Here is an 18,437-nt window from a genome sequence, read left to right as displayed (position 1 = left end):
GGGGGTGGGGGTGCGGTGGAGGGGGCGCTCTCAGGACTGGGCTCGTCATGCTGAGAACAGACTGGTGTGGTCCGCTGGACAGCCTGGGAGTTGGGCCAGCAGTGATCCACTCTGGAGGCCACCTGATTTTGCCAGTCCGTCCAGACAAGGGGAAGAGAGGAAGGTGGTGGGGGTTATGCCCCAGAGGCAGGGGTCCTAGCTGATAGTTACAGCTCCAGCTTTAACAGTCATTTCTGGCTTGGGCAGGGGCGGGGGGACTCATTTTCTTTCCCTTCATGGTGGGGCTTGGACAAACAGCTTTTGGCATTCAGAGTCAAAGACCATTATCTGAATTGTTGGTCAATGGCTATCCAATTGTTGAATCTCCACCTCTCTCCTCCAGAAAGTCCCAACTGGCCCCCTAAGGCCAGAGGAAGTGGGGCTGAAGGGGGTGTGTGGGGCACGGAGCCCACGACTAGGACCGAGGCCTGCTAGGCGAGCTGTCCTGCACATGGCTGGGCTGCAGGCCAGTCGGTCCTCTCTGGGCCCTCTGGACTGTTGTTGATGAGACACCAAGAAAGAAGAGGGTCAGGGCAAGGAAGGAGGATGGTCGCCTGTATTCGAACCAAAACCTTGCCGGAAAAGTTCGAGTTCCACTTGGGAATGATGGCGCCGAGGACAGAGGAGGACAGGCTAATGGGGTCAGCAGATCAGAGATGAGCACCCAGTCAGAGAGGGGGCCGTGAGCGAGGGGGTGAGATAAACTGACCCCCAACCTAGCACTGACAGGATGGAAGGGATCAGGAGGAGGAAGAAGGAAGACTCAAAGTCCGGAGGGGCCTCCTCAAAGCCACCCAGCCTCTCTCTCTGGGAGCAGCTATACCCACAAAAGGAAGGCTAATGGGCACCAAAGCCGAACCTGCTCTCAAGTTGCATCCACTGAAAAGCCACGTGGCCCTGGAGGGGGCTGTTGTGGAGGCCCCCAACTTGCCCGAAGGGGAAGGCAGGACCCTCGTGCCCAAATCCTGAGCCAGGAATCTGCCAAACACAAGAGGCTGAAGCCACCAGGGTTACTGAGAGCCCAGGCCTCCCTCTGAGGCACCTTGGTCTACTCGGCTACCAGGAAAGAAGAAGTGGGTCACGATGCCTTTCCTGCCCTGTAGGAGCAGCCCGTGGGAGGATAGAGAAACACTCTGTCCAAGCCTCGCAGACTCAGCCTCACTGGTTCACGCCTGGGTCCTGGGTGGCTGCAGCTGCCGTGGCTGCCCTCATCATCCAACACAGCCCTCTGGATTCATACCCTCACTGGCCAGTCTGCCTTCCTCTCACAGGTGACTGCCAGAGCCTGAGCTGACCCTGAGGTGCTGCGTGGCCAGGGCAGAATGACAGGGCTGCCAGTCAAGGTGAGGGGAGAGCCGGGCCCAGTGCTGAGGGCTGTGGAGAAGCTGGGTGGAGCGGGAACACAGTCTGTGGTGAGGCGAGGTGGAGGCAAAGTCTGGCATGAGAAGTGACCATGCAAGTGTGTTAAGTGGCTCAGGGTGGAATGGATTTCCAAACTCAAGAGTGGCAGTGACCAGTGTGGATGCTGGAACTCATTAGGTCGGTGGATAAAGGGCTAAGGAGACATGCAAAAGGAAGCAGGGTGATGAGATCAAATACAAAACCAGGAGCTGTGCGCTGGAGTGCCACTGCCTGGCCGTGGTGGGAATCGCATAGGTGGAGGGTGGACGGGGCCAGTGTGAGATCTAAGAGGACAGGCTGGGCAGCCGACGGTGCCACTGCCCCGTCTGCAGTGGGCTGCTCTGTAACTGGGGAGCCCGGAAATCAGGGCTGCTCAGGCCCCAGGCAGAGAGGTCCAGGCCTCGGGCTCTGTGCTGGAGCTCCCAGAGGGGAGCTCCCTGCAGCGGGCAGGGCCAGCGCTCCGCTGACCGTCTCTTACCTTTGGTTTTAAAAGCAAAGTGACAGTGCTTGCACACATAGGGCCGGACGTCAGTGTGGGTGCGGATGTGTTTCTTCAGCATGCTGGGCTTCTTGCAGCGAATTCCACACTCCTCACAAACATATTTCCCTCGGCCGCGGCCTCGCACATATACATACTCTTCGTTTGATTTGTACCTATGAGCAACAGGCGTCATGGTAAAGGAACAAAACAGGAGGAGAGGAGGCAGGTTCCCACCTCAGAAGATGCACGCGCTTCCTGGCCACATCCAGCTCTTAGGGGTGGGGGGAGAGGGGGACGCGGAGCAGAGACAGCCAGGGGTGGGGAATCCGCCTGGAGCTCTGCACCTGCCCTGACCTCAGACGGGTGCGGGGGGTGCACCCCCTCCTCTCCCTCAGAGGCAACAGGCCCTGGTGCTCCGGGCCGGGAGGGAAGCCACAGGGGCACAGAGGGTCTCTGGCCCAGATCCAGCCTCAGCACCAGCTTCTGCTTCCAAAGAGCAGCCGCTCTGGGCCACCGTGCAACAAAGAGACTAAAAGAGATGACAGCCACAGCTCCGGCAGCCACCACTGAGCCATGCTCACCCTCTGCCGGACACCTGCCCACATTCAGTCACAACCTCCATGAAGAGCCCGAGGCTCCCACAGCTAGAAAGGGACAGAACTTCTGAATCTGCCTGCCCCAGAGCCTGTCCATGCCCCACGAGGGGCGACCAGCACCGAAACAGTCCGCTCGCAGGCCCGCCAGACGCGCACGTGACGGGAGAGCGGAGGGCACTTTATTTCTCGGTCCTCAGAGTCAAGACACCCGGGGCCTGGAGCTCTCTCCCCAGTATTTTCCGTCTTGAGCCGAGCGGGAAGCTCTCAGGACCCAGATTCCAGCCACCAGGTCTCTCTCCGGGGATCACCTGGGGTCCTAGCAGGAAGTACCGACAGCTTGCGGGTGCCTCCTGGGGTGGCTGGCCTGCCTGCTTGGGCCTCAGAGCCACTGCGCTCTTGGCCGTGAATCAGAATGCTCTTATTTCCACTTAGAAGGAACCCATGAGTCCCACAAGCTCACTCGATACCGTCCTTGTCAGAACACCACGTTGGCCTAACACTGTAGATGTGCGTGTGAGTGTCTTGGCAGGGATGGGAAGGCTGCGGCAGGGCCCATGGAGGGAATCCTGGCATAATTCCAGGAGAAGAGCTTTCTGACTGTGAGACCCAGGGTCCGAGGGCATAGGCACCTTAGGAGAGGTGTGGCTTTCTCAGCCTGCAGAGTGTGCCTCCTATGCCAAGCAGGAGGCCTGCCTATGCCCACACTCACCTGTACATCTCCCTCCCACCCAGCCTCTGGGTGGGGCTTCAGAGAGGCAGGGAGGGGACTTGGAGTAGGGGAAGGTGAGGAAGTGACAGCGGCTGGGACTCAGTCCTGTTCCACTGGGACCATCAGCTCACAGCTGAGAGGATGTCACCAGGATGGGCCTGCAGGAGGGGTCTCTGAGGGAGGGAGCCGGCAGGCAGAGGCACAGTGTTCACCAGCGCTCACGCTCAGATGCACGCACACACCACACCACTTCCACACTGCCCTGCTCGGAGGTTCCATGACAGCCTCTCCCCTCTCACTTCCAACCACGATGGAGCCTATGGGTCCCCTGTCTTTCACCCCCTCCCACCCAGGCCTACAGATGCCCCAATTTCTACCACATGTGTGCTTCCCTCTGTATATAAGACAGCTCGGAGGCAGGCAGACAGTCTGTCGACCTTGGCTACTCTCAGCCCCTTCATTCTCCCTCAATAGCGAGTTTAAACCACAGGTGGGTGCCCAAGTGGAGACACACAGGTACACAGAGAAAGGACTCTGCTCTATCCCCCGAGGGTGGTGCTGTGACTTGCGGGGTGGGGTGAGAAGGCAGGTACACAACCCTAGACACCACTTTGTCACACTGCATGGAAAGTGCACAGCCTGCTGGGACACAGCCTTGGGTTGGGAGAGGCTAGAGAGGATGCTGAGAGATGGAGGCAAGAAGGGAGGACCCCAGGCAGGGACTCCAGCCGCACAGGCATGAGTGTTAAGATGCCTGGAGAGTTTGTGGGCAGGGCAGACTGGATCACCATCAGCCTTGAATGCCATGGAGACTTGGTTAAAGTTGTCTTAAAGGTAAACATAAAGTCTCAACAGAAGATACTTCCTTGGTGCCATGGGGAACGGTCTGCAAGAGGAGAAACAGTCTGGGTTCAAGACACACGTGTTGTACGACAGGGATTCGAAGCCTTCTGGATGTAGAATCTACAAATCCTGGTGGCTGTCTGGATGATACAGGGGGCACCAGGCAGGAGGAACAAAGATTTCAACTTAGCTAGCTCAGGTGGTACCAGCCACGGCTTAGAGAGAAATGGTACCGGAGTCTAGTCCTTAACTACTGAATGTGAGATGCTCATGAGAGAATTGAAGGAATGTCCACACACAACCAGAATTCCATGGGACTCAGGATGGGACTTGCAGCTTTGTGAGGAGGCAGGTGACTACTCAAGAGAGTATGAAAACAGAAAAAGGATAGTGAGAGGGCCCAGGAAGCACCCAAAGGTAAGGGTGGGTAGAAGGATGGTGCCAAAAGCCACCCCCAAGCAGAGAGATCCTGATAAGGAACCAGGAGAGAATGTGATTGGGGAGCCAGAGAAAAGAGGTGAGAGGAGGAGGCAGTCAGGTGATGGAGAGCAGGGGAAGGGTGGCCCCTGGGCTCCCAGGACTTGGAGAGGGCAGTTCTGGTTGGCCAGCCTGGAGCCTCTGACTTCTCTGCTCCTCAAAGGCCAGTACTGGGGTTGTGCAGCTTGGTGGTTCCCAAAAGACCAAGTCCAGGGACAGGTGTGGGGCAGCTGTCCGGTGTCGGCTGGGCCCTCCTCCCCTTCCCAGCCCGGGCTCAGTCCCTCCAGTCTGTGCTGGAGGTTGGATGGCCCCTTATAGGGGTCTCCCTATAAGATCCCACCCCTTCCCCTGCAGCTTCAGGCCTCCACCTTTGGACACATCCCACCACTGTGCGCGCGGGCTCAGTCCTCTTGGTACCAAGCAACAGCAGCCCCCGCCCCCCCAGACCTCAGCTGGCTCCAGCGACCACTCCATCTGCTTCCCTTCTCAGCCCAAGTCTGGAAAGGGCCGTCCTGCTGGCAGTCACGTCTCCTCGCCACCCCAGCTCAGCTCCCCTGCTGACTGTTCCTGTCAATGTCACGGGCTGCTAAATCTGAGTGACAGTGGCTTTACCCTGTCAGCCCCGTTGCCTACCATCTGGAGATCCCTGCTGGCTTGGTGACCGGGTCTCCTCGGCAAGTTCCTTCTCTGCACCCCCACCCTCCCTGCCGGTACCAACCTGCACGCTTCTCCCCTCACACCTGCCTCCAGGTGAGCTCCTCCACACACACCTGACTTTCCCCCTGGATGCTGAAGGCTCCTCTTGTCTCTCCAGCTCTGACCGCTCTGCTGTACATCCAGCTGCCCTCTTGGCGTCTTCCCGGTGGTCTTCAGGCACCTTGCAACCCACGTTCCCAGAATCCTGTTTCCATGCCCCCCACCTGTACCACTGCCTCCTGGGTCCCCGCGTCAGTAAATGGCATGCACACCCGGTGGTGGCCAGGCCAGCATCCCTGGTGCCTCCACATCCTTCAGTCTTGTCGGTCAATCCATCACCACGGCCCGTCAACACCACATGCGACATGTGTTCCAGGGAGGCCCACCTCCGGGCGGCCACAGGCCAGACCATCCTCTCTCCTACCCTGCTGTCTTCACAAGACAGCCAGAGGGGACTCTCCCCAAATACCGCCCATCCCGCTGCTCCTCCCAGCCCAAGGGCCCACTCAAATGCTCCTCCCACTGCGCTCCGGTAAAGCCCCGCCCCTCACTCAGCGGGTGCTGAAGGCCCCGGGGCACCTCCTGGTCCAGCTACCCCTCCAGCTCTTCCCTTCACGGCACTTCTCCGCCAACCACACCGAATGTCATCCCGTGCCTCTGAGTCCCTTTCCTCTGGCCTTCCACCTCCGCCTGCACTCCCTCCCCCGACCCCTGCTAGCCACCGCGGGCTACAGTCTGTCTGTCTCCTTCAGGGCTCTGCCAATGGGTCCCTTCCTTCAGAGCCCTCTCTCACACACCCGTGGGCCTGGGGGTCCCACCCACTCCTCCTTCACAGCACCTGTCGAGCTGTGTGTACTGTCGTGGCCTCTCACAGGGTGGTCCCTGTTAGCCCCATGGAGGGGGGACACGTCTGCCTCATCCACTGGTGCATCCCCCGGGCCTAGCACAGTGCCTGATGCCCTGCAAGTGCTCGGTAGGCATTGCTGGACAGACGGGAGCCAAGCCAGGGCCTTCTTTCCTCATGTCTGCTAGAGACCCTCAGCCAAGATGCTCTCACGAGTCCCTGAGCACAAGTTCAGCCTGACACTGTGGGCTCCCCACGGACGCGGCACACAGCCAGTCCCTCCCAACCACGGTGGACTGGCTGCCAGAACGCTCCCCACTTTCTGGTAGGGACCTCTCTGTGCATGGAGAGGTCAGCATGAGAGCTGGATCTGAGTCCTGGCTCCTGTGTGAACGTGCTGGGCAACCTTGGAAAAATCACTTCCCTTCCAGCGAAAACAGTCAAACTTTGCCCTTAGGTGTACCAGTCACTGCCACAGGCTTGAGGTCATTCAGCCCTCCCACCAGCCCTTGGCCACTGTTCCCATTTTATACAAATGTGAACCAAGGCCCAGGGAGTTCAAGTGATGTGGACAAGATCACACCACCAGCGACTTTTCCACTTTGTCCCCCTGCCCCTGCACAGACGCTGCCTGGATGCTTTTAGGTGATGCTGACCAAGGTTTCCTTAGCACCTTCCTTCTCTGGGGTGCCCAGGGGCCTGTAGGACTGCAGACAGAGAAGAACACTGCTCTTCTGCAGCCCTCCTGAAAGGCTGCCAGCGCTGGGTGGGACTGAGGGTGTTGACAGCTGCAGAGAAATGCCCTGCAAAGAGCCAGGGAAGGAAGCCAGAAATGCATGGTGCGGCGCCCAGGGGCATGGTCCTGCTTCCCAGGTCTGCTGGCCCCTCCACCCTCCAGCTGAGGCAGCCCTTCAGCCGCAGAGGAAGTGCCCTCCCGGCCCCCTACCTGTGCCTAGCCTGGGTACAGCTGACTCACGGCTGTCTGAGCCCCACCACCTGCCTGTCTTTTGCTGCTCTGATGAGCCAGGGATGTCAGCCAGTCTGGAAAATGCTTGGTTTTGTCTTAAAAAAAAAAAAAAAAGCTGTTTCTGTGGATTCCAAAATGTCTTAGAGAGACCTTGAGCTTGACTGCCTGAGGCCCAGGGCTGTGAGGGCCTGAGGTCACTACTCAGCACCAGGGGTCCCGAACCCTCGCCTGGAAGCAGCTTTCCTGTTCCACTGCCCTGGGTCAGGAGGGGAGTGAGGCTCCCAGGAGGGGAGTGGAGCTGCCAGAATCTTCTGGGTCTGTTTTCATTCTTATGCTGCAGCTCTGAGACTCACGGATTCAAAGGAAAAGAAAGAGAATCTTGCACAATCCCTTCATCACGGGAGTCTTATTATTTTCATCTGACAGAGAAGGAAACAGAAATAGAGAGGTCGTGTGTCTTGCCCAAAGCCACAAAGGCAGCTCGAAAGTGGTGAAGCAGGAACCGGAACCCAGCTCTGACCCCAGTGCTCTTACGGATGACACAGTCTGACCCCCTGCCTTCAGCAGCTTCCCCTCCAGTCCTGCCACTGGAGATGCTGAGCTGCCTGACTCTGACCATTCAGCACGTGACCCCTTGGGTAGTGGCTCCAGCCTTTTTGTAGGCATTTCTGAAACCTGAAGTTTTGCCCAAGCACTTGGGGACTCAGCGCACAGCTCTGAAAGGAGATGGCATATCCCTCTGCTCTGGATTCCAGAAGGGGGGATGCAGTGGAGATTAAATGGCATCTCAGGCAAGGTGATAGGTGAGCTGTTGTTCTTGGGCCCTGCATAAGATGAAGACTCAGCAGTGAAGCTGCCCTGTGAGGTCGTGAGCGGCCTGCCACTAGTGCTGTTCACCCAGAAGCCAGGCCGGGAGGCCCTGGAGCAAGAGAATGAGTGGTTATGGCAGCTCAGAGACAGAGGGGCAAGAATACTGGACTGGGTTGCCATTCCCTACTCCAGGGAATCTTCCTGACCCAGGGATCAAACCTGGGTCATATGCATTACAGGCAGATTCGTCACTGTCTAAGCCACCAGGGAAGCCCTGTTTATCCTCTAAATTTATCCAATAAACAGAAATACTGCTTCCTGACCAAACAGGGGGCTCAGGGCCCTAGAAGGGAGGGAGCGTGTTGGGGAGGAGCGGTGAGCTGGCCACACCCGCTGAGTGAAACAGAGGAGGTACAAGGAGGAGGGAGAGGTTGAGAGCTAGAAGGCAGGGCACAGTCTCTCTAAAGGGGGAGCGGCTACACCTTTCCAGCCAAGTGTTGTATGAGGCTGTCAGATCTTCCGGGTTTTCAAGAAAACCACCAATCCAGATTTAAAATAATAATATTAGCATACCCTTAGATAGCTCCTACTTGGTACCGAACACTATTTTAAATGCTTTGCATACCTTTCCTCATTTAAACCACAAGGTAGCCCCGTGACACAGGGAATTTAATCATCCTCCTATATACATAAGAAAATGGAGTCACAGAGAGGCTCAGTAACCTGCCTGAGGTCACAGACAGCAGGTTCACAGAATCAGAATTTGAACTAAGGTCACATGTTGCTATGAAATTTTAAGACTTAAAAATCTCCTCTTTAAAAAAAAACAGTTTCAGGCAAGCAAAATAGGAGAGGCAGATTTAGCTCAGAGCTAAACTTGTGGCTCAAAGTAAATTCCCCAAGGTCATGTGGCTAGTAGATACCTGTCTTGACCTTTAAACCCATGACTTCTCTTTCCACCAAGCTTCATTTTTCTCTTGAATGAGGGGGATAAACTCAATGACCTTGGTGTGACCTTCCTAATTTGAGCTCTGAGGAGGCTGTTCTGAATGTGTATTATTGATGTTTTCATATATTGTTAATATTTTATTCTAAAAATTCTCAACTCTCCTCCAGATTTGGATATTTTAAAGTCTTGTCAAAATTCTGATTGTATTATGATCTTGTAGCCAAATATGCTTTCCCCCAGGGGCACACAGCTTGGGTATGATCATGCAAAAGGAGAGGGAGATGCGACCAGAAATGTGCTCACTGTTCCTCTGAGAAGACCCATGTTTGCGGGCAGCCTGTGTCCCATGAAGTGAGGCTCAGGGTTGGTTCCCGGCGGTCACTGGCCCCCCGGAGGTCCGGCCACAGTGAGCCCACCAGCTCATTTGCAGTGACTCGTTGCTCTCTGGGTGAGGCTCAGAAAGGAAGGGATGTCTGTGGAAAGAGGAGCAAGCGCCAGGTGGCACTGAGCTGTGTATCTGCTAAAAATATTCTGTTGCCAAGAGGTTGGGAACACACCCTTTGGTGACAAGTATACTGGGGAAGCTGAGCTGTGGGTCATGGGGCAAGTTCACACCGGGTTCAGGGCACATTACGGACTCTCATTTTGTCAGGGTTCTGCAGAAATCATGTCACATCACTACATCTGGGGTGGTTGTTGTTTAGTTGCTAAGTCATGTCTGACTCTTCTGCGACCCCATGGACTATGAACTGCCAGGCTCCTCTGTCCATGGGGTTTCCCAGACAAGAACACTGGAGTGGGTTGTCATTTCCTTCTCCAGGGATTGATTGAGGGTCTCCTGTATTGGCAGGCGGATTCTTTACCACTGAGCCAGTAGGGGTGGGGGGCATTTAATGCGGGGTCCAGGGACAGACCTGCTGTGCCAAGAATTCCTTGGCACATGTGTAATACAAGCCTAGGCTCAGAGCCTGACAGAGCAGGGTCTATTTTAAGCAGTATTCTGTGTATTTACTCAATAATACTTACAAAGGCCTGGTCTGAGCCTGGCCCAGAAAAGCAAAGCTAAATAAGACTCTGACCTTGGTCTCCAGAATGAATAACAGGTACTTAAAAGATGGTAAAATAGACAGAGAACCTGTAACACAGACAACTCACAAAGTACCATGGAGGATCGGGTGGGTCTTAGGTGGCTTTTGTGGGTGAATCGGGTCTGACTGGGGAGACTCCTGTTTTGGGAGTCCCCATCTGGTGCAGGGTTGGGGATGGAGTGGGCTGGGAGGCCTGGAAGCTGGGGGATGGTGGTGTAATTGTATGGAGCCCAAGATGGGGCAAAGGCAAGGGCGAGAGGAAAGAGGACACAGATTCCAGGAGTCGAGGCTGCCTGACAGAGACAGGAGGGGAGGCAGGTCAAGAAGCCTTCTTTACACTTTTCAGAAGCACTCCCACCACGGAGGCCAGCCCATGTCTATTTTGCAGGCTTGCATCTGTGCCATTTGGGCTGTTTTCTCAATTTTTCTGGTGTGATTTGTCATTCTAGGGGGACAACAGCAAACAGCATCAGCTGCCCTGAAGACAGCAGCTCAGGGGTCTGACACACAGCACTCAGGTCTAAAAAGAGGAGGTGGCTTTTATTCTAAAGGAATCAATACGATGACTTGAGACGCTGTGCAATGAATGACTGAGTGCAGAAGCCTAAGAACCACCGAGCAGGCACCCAGCCTGGGCTGAAACCAGCTCAGGCCCAAAGAATGCAGCCAAGGCCCTGTTTCCGACCAGACAGTGACATTAGGGAGGGAGGCAGGATGCCAGAAACTGGGCCTGTTGTGTTCAGAGAAGTGAAACTACCAACAAGGGGTGCACTTCTTAAAGGTGCCCATTTACATGGGGGTGCCCCAGCCTTTAGCAGGCCCTGACTTGCAGGGCCTTTCACGCTGTGCTCAGGATTTATGGAAGGGGAGGCTGAGCAGCAGGGTTCTGGGCCCCCATGTCCCTCATTGCATTGAGCTGTTTTTCAGAATAGGAATCTATTTGTAAAAAAGAGTTCTGTGAAATTAAAATCAATTTGAAAATCACTGTTAAAGCACATTCATGCTGGGAAGGACCTAAAAACCTTCAACTTCCTGGGTGGGAGGGGCCTCGTGCACCCTCTGATGAGGTCATTCTTAGGGCAGCCCATCCACACCCCTCCTTGGGCGCGTCCACCTCTGGCACCTGGGGTCTCATGGTGTCCCAGGCAGCACCTTCCACTCTGGGCAGAGCTCCCCTTAACTAAGCTAAAGTTGACCTTCTGTAGTCTGAGCACAGTTCAGTGCAAGCCCTCTTGCACATGAGGGTCCCTAAAGGATGCTGCTCTAGCCAAGATTCCTCTGCTCCAGGCCTCAAACAGATGTGCTCAAGATGGATTCCAGATTCCTCCCCAGACCTTCCCAACCCCTCCAGGTTGTCCCTCTTAAGATGGGATGGCCCAGAGCACCCAGAGGCCCCCTGTTGTGACTGGAGCCAGTCCAGCCTGATGCAGGACTATGGTTGGCTGGTTCTCCCAGCTTCACTTCCTTGTTCCCCAGACAGGAAACAGGTCAAGAATGGGGAAGTGACCAGATCCTGGAGACTGGATGCATGTTTTACTCTTTACTAAAAAGCACAAAAAGAACGTCAGCCAGGATCAGAGGTGTTTTTTTTTGTTAGGGAAAAAGAAACAGCTAGCATTTGTGGAGTGTTTACTCTCTGGTAGGCATGTATTATAGGAATTATAATCAAGCCTTGGCATGATTCTATACGGCAATTCTATATGGCAAGAAGCAGGGATGGAAGCTGGCTTAGACAAACCTCAGGGGCTGGTACAGAAGCCTGGCCTGTGTCAGAGGGGATGGTGACAGTGTTCTCTTACAGCCGTGCTCTGGAAGCACCCCCTGAGGCTGGCATGCAAGGGCGAGTTGAGGGGAGCCTGACCAAGGCCATCTGTGATAGCAGCTGATGAAATATGTGTAGACATTGGGTGCCTGATCAATGCCTACAGGCCAATGGCTATGAGGCGCCATGCCACCATGCTCTGGGGAACCTCAGGGTTTCCTCAATGCTCAGAGATTCGTATGCCTCAAGATGCAAATAAGAAAAGGCTGTGAACTACATCAGATTCCCACAATGAATGTCAGGTGTCTCTATGCTGGGGAATAGCTGTGAGGCAATGACAGCAAATTGCCAACATCTGCTGGATCATGGAAAAAGCAAGAGAGTTCCAGAAAAACATCTATTTCTGCTTTATTGACTATGCCAAAGCCTTTGACTGTGTGGATCACAATAAACTGTGGAAAATTCTGAAAGAGATGGGAATATCAGAGCACCTGACCTGCATCTTGAGAAACCTGTATGCAGGTCAGGAAGCAACAGTTAGAACTGGACATGGAACAACAGACTGGTTCCAAATAGGAAAAGGAGTATGTCAAGGCTGTATATTGTCACCCTGCTTATTTAAGGGTATACCCTGCATCCCATGATGCACAGTACATCATGAGAAACATTGGGCTGGAAGAAGCACAAGCTGGAATCAATATTGCCAGGAGAAATAGCAATAACTTCAGATACGCAGATGACACTACCCTTATGGCAGAAAGTGAAAAGGAACTAAAAAGCCTCTTGATGAAAGTGAAAGAGGAGAGTGAAAAAGTTGGCTTAAAGCTCAGCATTCAGAAAACTAAGATCATGGCATCTGGTCCCATCATTTCATGGGAAATAGATGGGGAAACAGTGGAAACATGTCAGACTTTATTTTGGGGGGCTCCAAAATCACTGCAGATGCTGATTGCAGCCATGAAATTAAAAGACACTTACTCTTTGGAAGGAAAGTTATGACCAACCTAGATAGTATATTCAAAAGCAGAGACATTACTTTGCCAACAAAGGTCCATCTAGTCAAAGCTATGGTTTTTCCAGTACTCATGTATGGATGTGAGAGTTGGACTGTGAAGAAAGCTGAGCACCGAAGAATTGATGCTTTTGAACTGTGGTGTTGGAGAAGACTCTTGAGAGTCCCTTGGACTGCAAGGAGATCCAACCAGTCCATGCTGAAGGAGATCTGTCCTGGGTGTTCTTTGAAAGGACTGATGCTGAGGCTGAAACTCCAATACTTTGGCTACCTCATACGAAGAGTTGACTCATTGGAAAAGACTCTGATGTTGGGAGGGATTGGGGGCAGGAGGAGAAGGGGTCGACAGAGGATGAGATGGCTGGATGGCATCACTGACTCGATGGACATGAGTTTGAGTGAACTCCAGGAGTTGGTGATGGACAGGGAGGCCTGGTGTGCTGTGATTCATGGGATTGCAGAGTTGGACATGACTGAGAGACTGAACTGAACTGAACTGAACTGAATGACAGCAAGGCTTTCCCAAATATTTGAAGGCACCAGGGTAGCTACTGCAACCCATCAGACCCCTTTTCAAGAAGGGGCCAGCTGGCATTACCAGCTGCTTCAACCTGCAGAGCACACAAGGGGGCTGTGTATTTGGGCCCCAGACTTACAGACTCAAATCTTACAGGGGAAGAGAAGAGAGTTCCATTCTAGTTGTCCCATGATGGCAGGCACCTTCTTGGCTCTTGTTCTGAGCAGATCTGCTCTCTACCAGCTGGGAGTAGAGGAGAAACCAGGCTCATAGAAATTTGTCCACAAATTCCTCGGGTCACAAGTACAATTAATGCAGTCTCCTGGGAGGTGGTTCAGTCCACAGGCAAAACCAAGACAGGCAGGAAGGACTGGGTTCATTTTAAAATAGAATATTCCAACCCCAGAGCTACAAACTTGGAGCAAAGCAAGCTTGGGTGGTAGTGAGCCCCCCACCATGGATAGTGTAAGCACAGACTAAAAGTCAGGTTTTGGGCAAAATAGATTCCTATGGTAGAGAGGCTGGATTTGAGGTGGGCCTAGTTGGAATCTAAATGGCCAGTATCCAACCTGGAGTTCCAGCCTCAAACAGCCTGCAGGGGGATAAGGTGAGAAAACAGGAAGGAAGGATGTGGTCATGGCTCAGAGGGTGAAAGGACCTGTCTGAGGTTGCACAGCTACAGTGTGGTGAAGTTGGGATCCACTTGCTTTGTTTGGGATGCTGCAGAGTGCAGTGGTTAGGCATGGGTTGGGGGGTTGGTAGGGTCAGACTGCTGGGGTTCAAATCCTGCCTCATTGCCACCAGCTGTGTGGCCCTGAGCATGTTCCTGCCCCATGGCAGGGTTGGTGCTGACGACTCAGAGCAGCTCGCTGTGGCTGTGGTATGGCTTTATTATTATACCTCTTGGCTGAACCCTTAGCTGAGTGATCCTGGGCAGGTTACTTAACCTCTCTGTGCCTCAGTTGCTTCATCTGTAAAATGAAGATCCTGTACTGTTTCGTGACTTGGGGGTAACTGGACATAATTTGTATAATTATACAAAATTATACATCATTTTGTCATAACTCATAGACTGTACTTTTATGACTTGGATTGCTTTTGTGTGTTTGCTGCTGCTAAGTCGCTTCAGTCGTGTCCGACTCTGTGCGACCCCATAGACGGCAGCCCACCAGGCTCCCCCGTCCCTGGGATTCTCCAGGCAAGAACATTGGAGTGGGTTGCCATTTCCTTCTTCAGTGCATGAAAGCGAAAAGTGAAAGTGAAGTCTCTCAGTCGTGTCCGACTCTTTGTGACCCCATGGACTGCAGCCCACCAGGCTCCTCCATCCATGGGATTTTCCAGGCAGGAGCACTGGAGTGGGTGCCATTGCCTTCTCCATTTGTGTGTATGGTCTGTTTCAGTTTTTTAAATTATTGAAAGTAACAATGTATACTCACAGGGTTATTGTGAGGTTAACTTTGTTAGTCTAGGTTATGTGCTTTGAACTGTGCTTAGCACATAGCAGGGGATCAATCTGTATCTGATCTGCTGTCTAGCGCTCTGCATTGAGAGCACTCATCACAGTTAGGTTTAATTTTCAACAATATGAGGAGGGACTTCCCTGGTGGTGCAGTGCTTAAGACTCTGTGCTGCCAATGCAGGGGGCCTGGGTTCGACCTCTGGTCAGAAAACTAAGATCTCACATGCTGTGTGGTACGGACAAAAGATTAAAATAACGTAAGGAAAACAAATGTCCCCAATTTTGATAGACTGTGAAGCATAGAGATGTCCTTCCCTCCCAACTCAAAGGGGAAGCCATGGTTTGGGGCTAAGATGCCAGTGGAATGTCCATCCCTGGCATATACTGACCAGCTCATACAGGAAGCGGTAGGGCTGAAGCTCCATCATCCCCTCCTCCACCCCAGCCACAGGCAAATTTACGAAGGAATTCAGAACATGCTGATGAGGATGCTGAAGCCCTTGGAAGCTCTCTGCAACTATAGGCAAGAGGATGATGGTGAGGACCAAATTCCAGTGATGAAGATGGAATTGCTGACTCCGAACATGAAGCATTCCAGTATCCATACTTGGATACTGAATACATGGCTGAAGGCAGCATTTGTTCCTCCTACAACACATGATCCGCCAGACAGGGAGTTTGTACCACATACTCTAGCAGTCCATGTGAGACAGCTTTTGAAATCAATGTGAAATGGAAATCAATGTGATGAAAGATGAAGACCCAATAAAGAAAATGCAGGGTCAATAAAAGCCTCAGTGAAGTTAACCAAACTGTCAGATTTATATCAGGATGATAGAGGTGCAAGATGGTGAACAGATTTAGAAGAAATTCTGAGTTTAAGAATAAAGAGATTTGAGTTTTTGCACTTGAAAACCAGAAAACAAGGCTTCCCTGGAGGCCTGGCAGACTGGACCATGTGAGCTTTACGTTTACAGGTAGCCTTTCAACAACCTGTCACCTTAAATGACTGACCGAAGCTGCAGCCAAATGAGGGTCCTCACCACTGGAGGATGGGGCTGGGGTCACGGCACATCCACAGGCAGGAATGGTCCCTGGACAGCTTGAGCTCCTGCTGGCTGATCACATCTCATCTTCTCTTTGGTTAAAAGCTTTGAATGCGTTGGAGAGTTCTTAGCATGATAGAAGGGACGGGCACTGCATAGAGGGAGGCAGGGTGAGAGATGTGGCTGCTGAAAGCTTCCAGAGCTCATACATTTAGTTCAGACTGTTGCCACCACTAGCTCTGTTATCCTTCAGAAATGCCATGTCTGTGAAAACTTGTCAGATCTCATCTGCCTCCAGTTCGGTGAACCTGGCCATGATCAGGCACTGGACGTGAAAAAGCAAACCCAGAGAACGAACATGAGGTGCTGGCCGCCAGGGACATGGCTCTTTTGGAATCATCTAATGTAAAGGGGAAGTAGACGCTTCTGAACCTCCCTGAAGACATTTTTCAAGGACTGGGAGTTACACCCCAAGCACACAATGGGCCATCTCCTTGAGGCCTTCCTCATGTTCCACTCTCCTCGGCCCCGCGCAGCCCTCACCTTTTGGAGCTGGTGTCCTCACTTCTGTTCATTCCACTGCTCACCCTGGGGATGCAAGTCTCAAAAGATTACAGCTTCTGACACGGCCTCCAAAGAGTCTTCTTTATGAGAGGGGAGAGGATATCTCCCCCTGCCAATTCCATCCTTCACCACGGGCCCTGGGGCAGCACCACACCAGCAGCACCATCACCATCACCATCATCTCTATCCACAAACACTCAGTGGGGTCCACTCAGGGCCTGGCCAGGGGCACGTGGAGGGGCAGGAACAGGATTCAACTGGGATTTGCCATGCAGGTGACTGAGAATCAGAAGATGCAGAAAGCAGGGTCCCCAGTTAGTGGCAGGGGGCTGTGAAGGGAAGAACCCAGGATCTGGAGCCACAGAGGTTTGAATTTGAATTGTAGCTCTGTTCCTCACTACCCAAGTGACCATGGTCAAGTTCCTTCGCCTCTCTGGGCCTCAACCCCCTCATCTGGAGAATGGTTGTATGTGTGTGTGTGTGTGTGTGTGTGTGTGTATAAATAGATATATATATATATATACACACACACTATTCATCAAGGGGTGATGGAATTAGAAATTATATTTGTGAAGGGTTTAGTGCTGAGTTCTGTACCTGGGGCACAGCAAGCCTTCAATAGGCCACAGCTGCTATTATTGCAGAGAGGGTGGGAGAGGTTGATGGGAGGGTAGGCGGGTGCAAGGGAAGGACAGGATGGCGAGGGGACTGTTGGAGTGGACAGGGCTCAGTCCAGGGGGCCATGTGCTGCATTTCAATCAGTGGTCACCAGAGATCAGTAAGTTGCCTGAGGTCCCCCCTCAAATTCACACAGGCATTAACAGCAGAGGGCTTCCCAGGTGGCTCAGTGATAAAGAATCTGCCTGCCAAGCTGGAGACTCAGGAGACAGAGGTTCGATCTCTGGGTTTGGAAAATCCCCCAGAGAAGGAAATGGCAATCCACTCCAGTATTCTTGCCTGGGAAATCCCATGAACAGAGGAACCTGGCAGACTTCAGTCCATGGGGTGGCAAAGAGCTGGACATGGCTGAGTGACTAACATTGACAGCAGAGCCAGGACCATGTTGGCCAGAGACTCCCGTCTCCAAAGTGGGGCTGGTGCTGACAGGACTGGGTGTAACCTCCTCAGAAAGGGCTGCTCCATCCCAATGAGTCCACACCTCCCTGCACCAGTAGAGAACTGAGTCAGTGCACAGCCTCTCCTGGAGGCCTGAGGACAGCTCTGTAGCACACTGGCCCTGGAACATCACTTACATCTGCCGTTCACACCACGTGAAGTGCCTTCCAGAGCAACCGTCGGCAAGAAGGCAACCCTGTGATCAGAACGACACCCAGATGAGATGTAGAATCAGCTCAGAGCGGCTGGATGAGAACAGAGCCTGCTAAGGTTTCCCACAGCTCTCCTCAGTGTTTGCTGAGATTGGAGGCAGGTACCGCACGTGTCCTCCAGCCTTCTGGCTTCACAACAGCCTGGGAGGCAGAGATGGCTGGCTGTGCTCCAGAGACGGAGAAACTGAGCCCAGAGACGCGCAAAGACCTGCCCTCAGCCACACAGCTAGTGAGTGGCACCACAGCATGCCAAAGATCATTCTCATCAGCCCACTGCCTACATTTTAAAGTTTACAGTTGTGAACTGTAAGTGCATTTTATGAAAAGGATTTCCCCTGCCTGTGGGCTCTAAGGCTGGCCATGAGGGGGAACATGCATTTGTCTGAACCAAACAGAAAATAATGCAAGTCAAGATAAGGTGAGACAATGGGTCTGGGGGGCTGCGGAAGAAGAGGCAATGTATGGCAGGCAGCAGCAGGGTGGGGAAAGGTCTGGGAGACTCCATGGAACAGGGCCATTTGACCCGAGCTCTGAGGACAGTCCACTGTGGGGATATGGAGCTAAAGAAGAGGAGAGGTTCCTCCAGGTGGAGGGAACATCAAGATAAAGAGCAGAGGCAGAGAAGCCTGGGATGTCTGGAAGCTTGGACTGGGGCACCTAGGGAAGTGGTCTGGGGCCTAATCAAACACGGGGTGCTCTGGAGGGGACTGGGGAGCCAGTCAGGGTTCTTTCTGAGCCAGGCTTTCCGGCCAATTGTCTAATGGAGTTATAGGAATAACAGGGGATTTAAAAATAGCCCCAGTGCATGGAGTGTCTATAAAATTTATAGTTATTTTTTCATTTATGCGT

The 18,437-nt window shown here is 53.1% G+C and overlaps 1 protein-coding gene across 2 annotated transcripts in view; it reads right to left on the bottom strand.

The window, feature by feature from the left end:
• Positions 1-18,437, bottom strand: part of HIVEP3 (human immunodeficiency virus type I enhancer binding protein 3) — a 441,341-nt gene that overhangs the window by 16,669 nt on the left and 406,235 nt on the right. For both annotated transcript variants that reach the window (XM_010862673.1, XM_010862672.1), the window contains exon 9: positions 1,919-2,094. In XM_010862673.1, coding sequence (XP_010860975.1) covers positions 1,919-2,094 — 176 coding nt within the window. The remainder of the gene's footprint in view (positions 1-1,918; positions 2,095-18,437) is intronic.

Source organism: Bison bison, unplaced genomic scaffold, assembly GCF_000754665.1.
Source record: "Bison bison bison isolate TAMUID 2011002044 unplaced genomic scaffold, Bison_UMD1.0 scf7180017864484, whole genome shotgun sequence".
Lineage (NCBI taxonomy): Eukaryota > Metazoa > Chordata > Mammalia > Artiodactyla > Bovidae > Bison > Bison bison.
The sequence above is the reverse complement of the archived record's forward strand: the minus strand, read 5'-3'. Positions and strand labels throughout refer to the sequence as shown.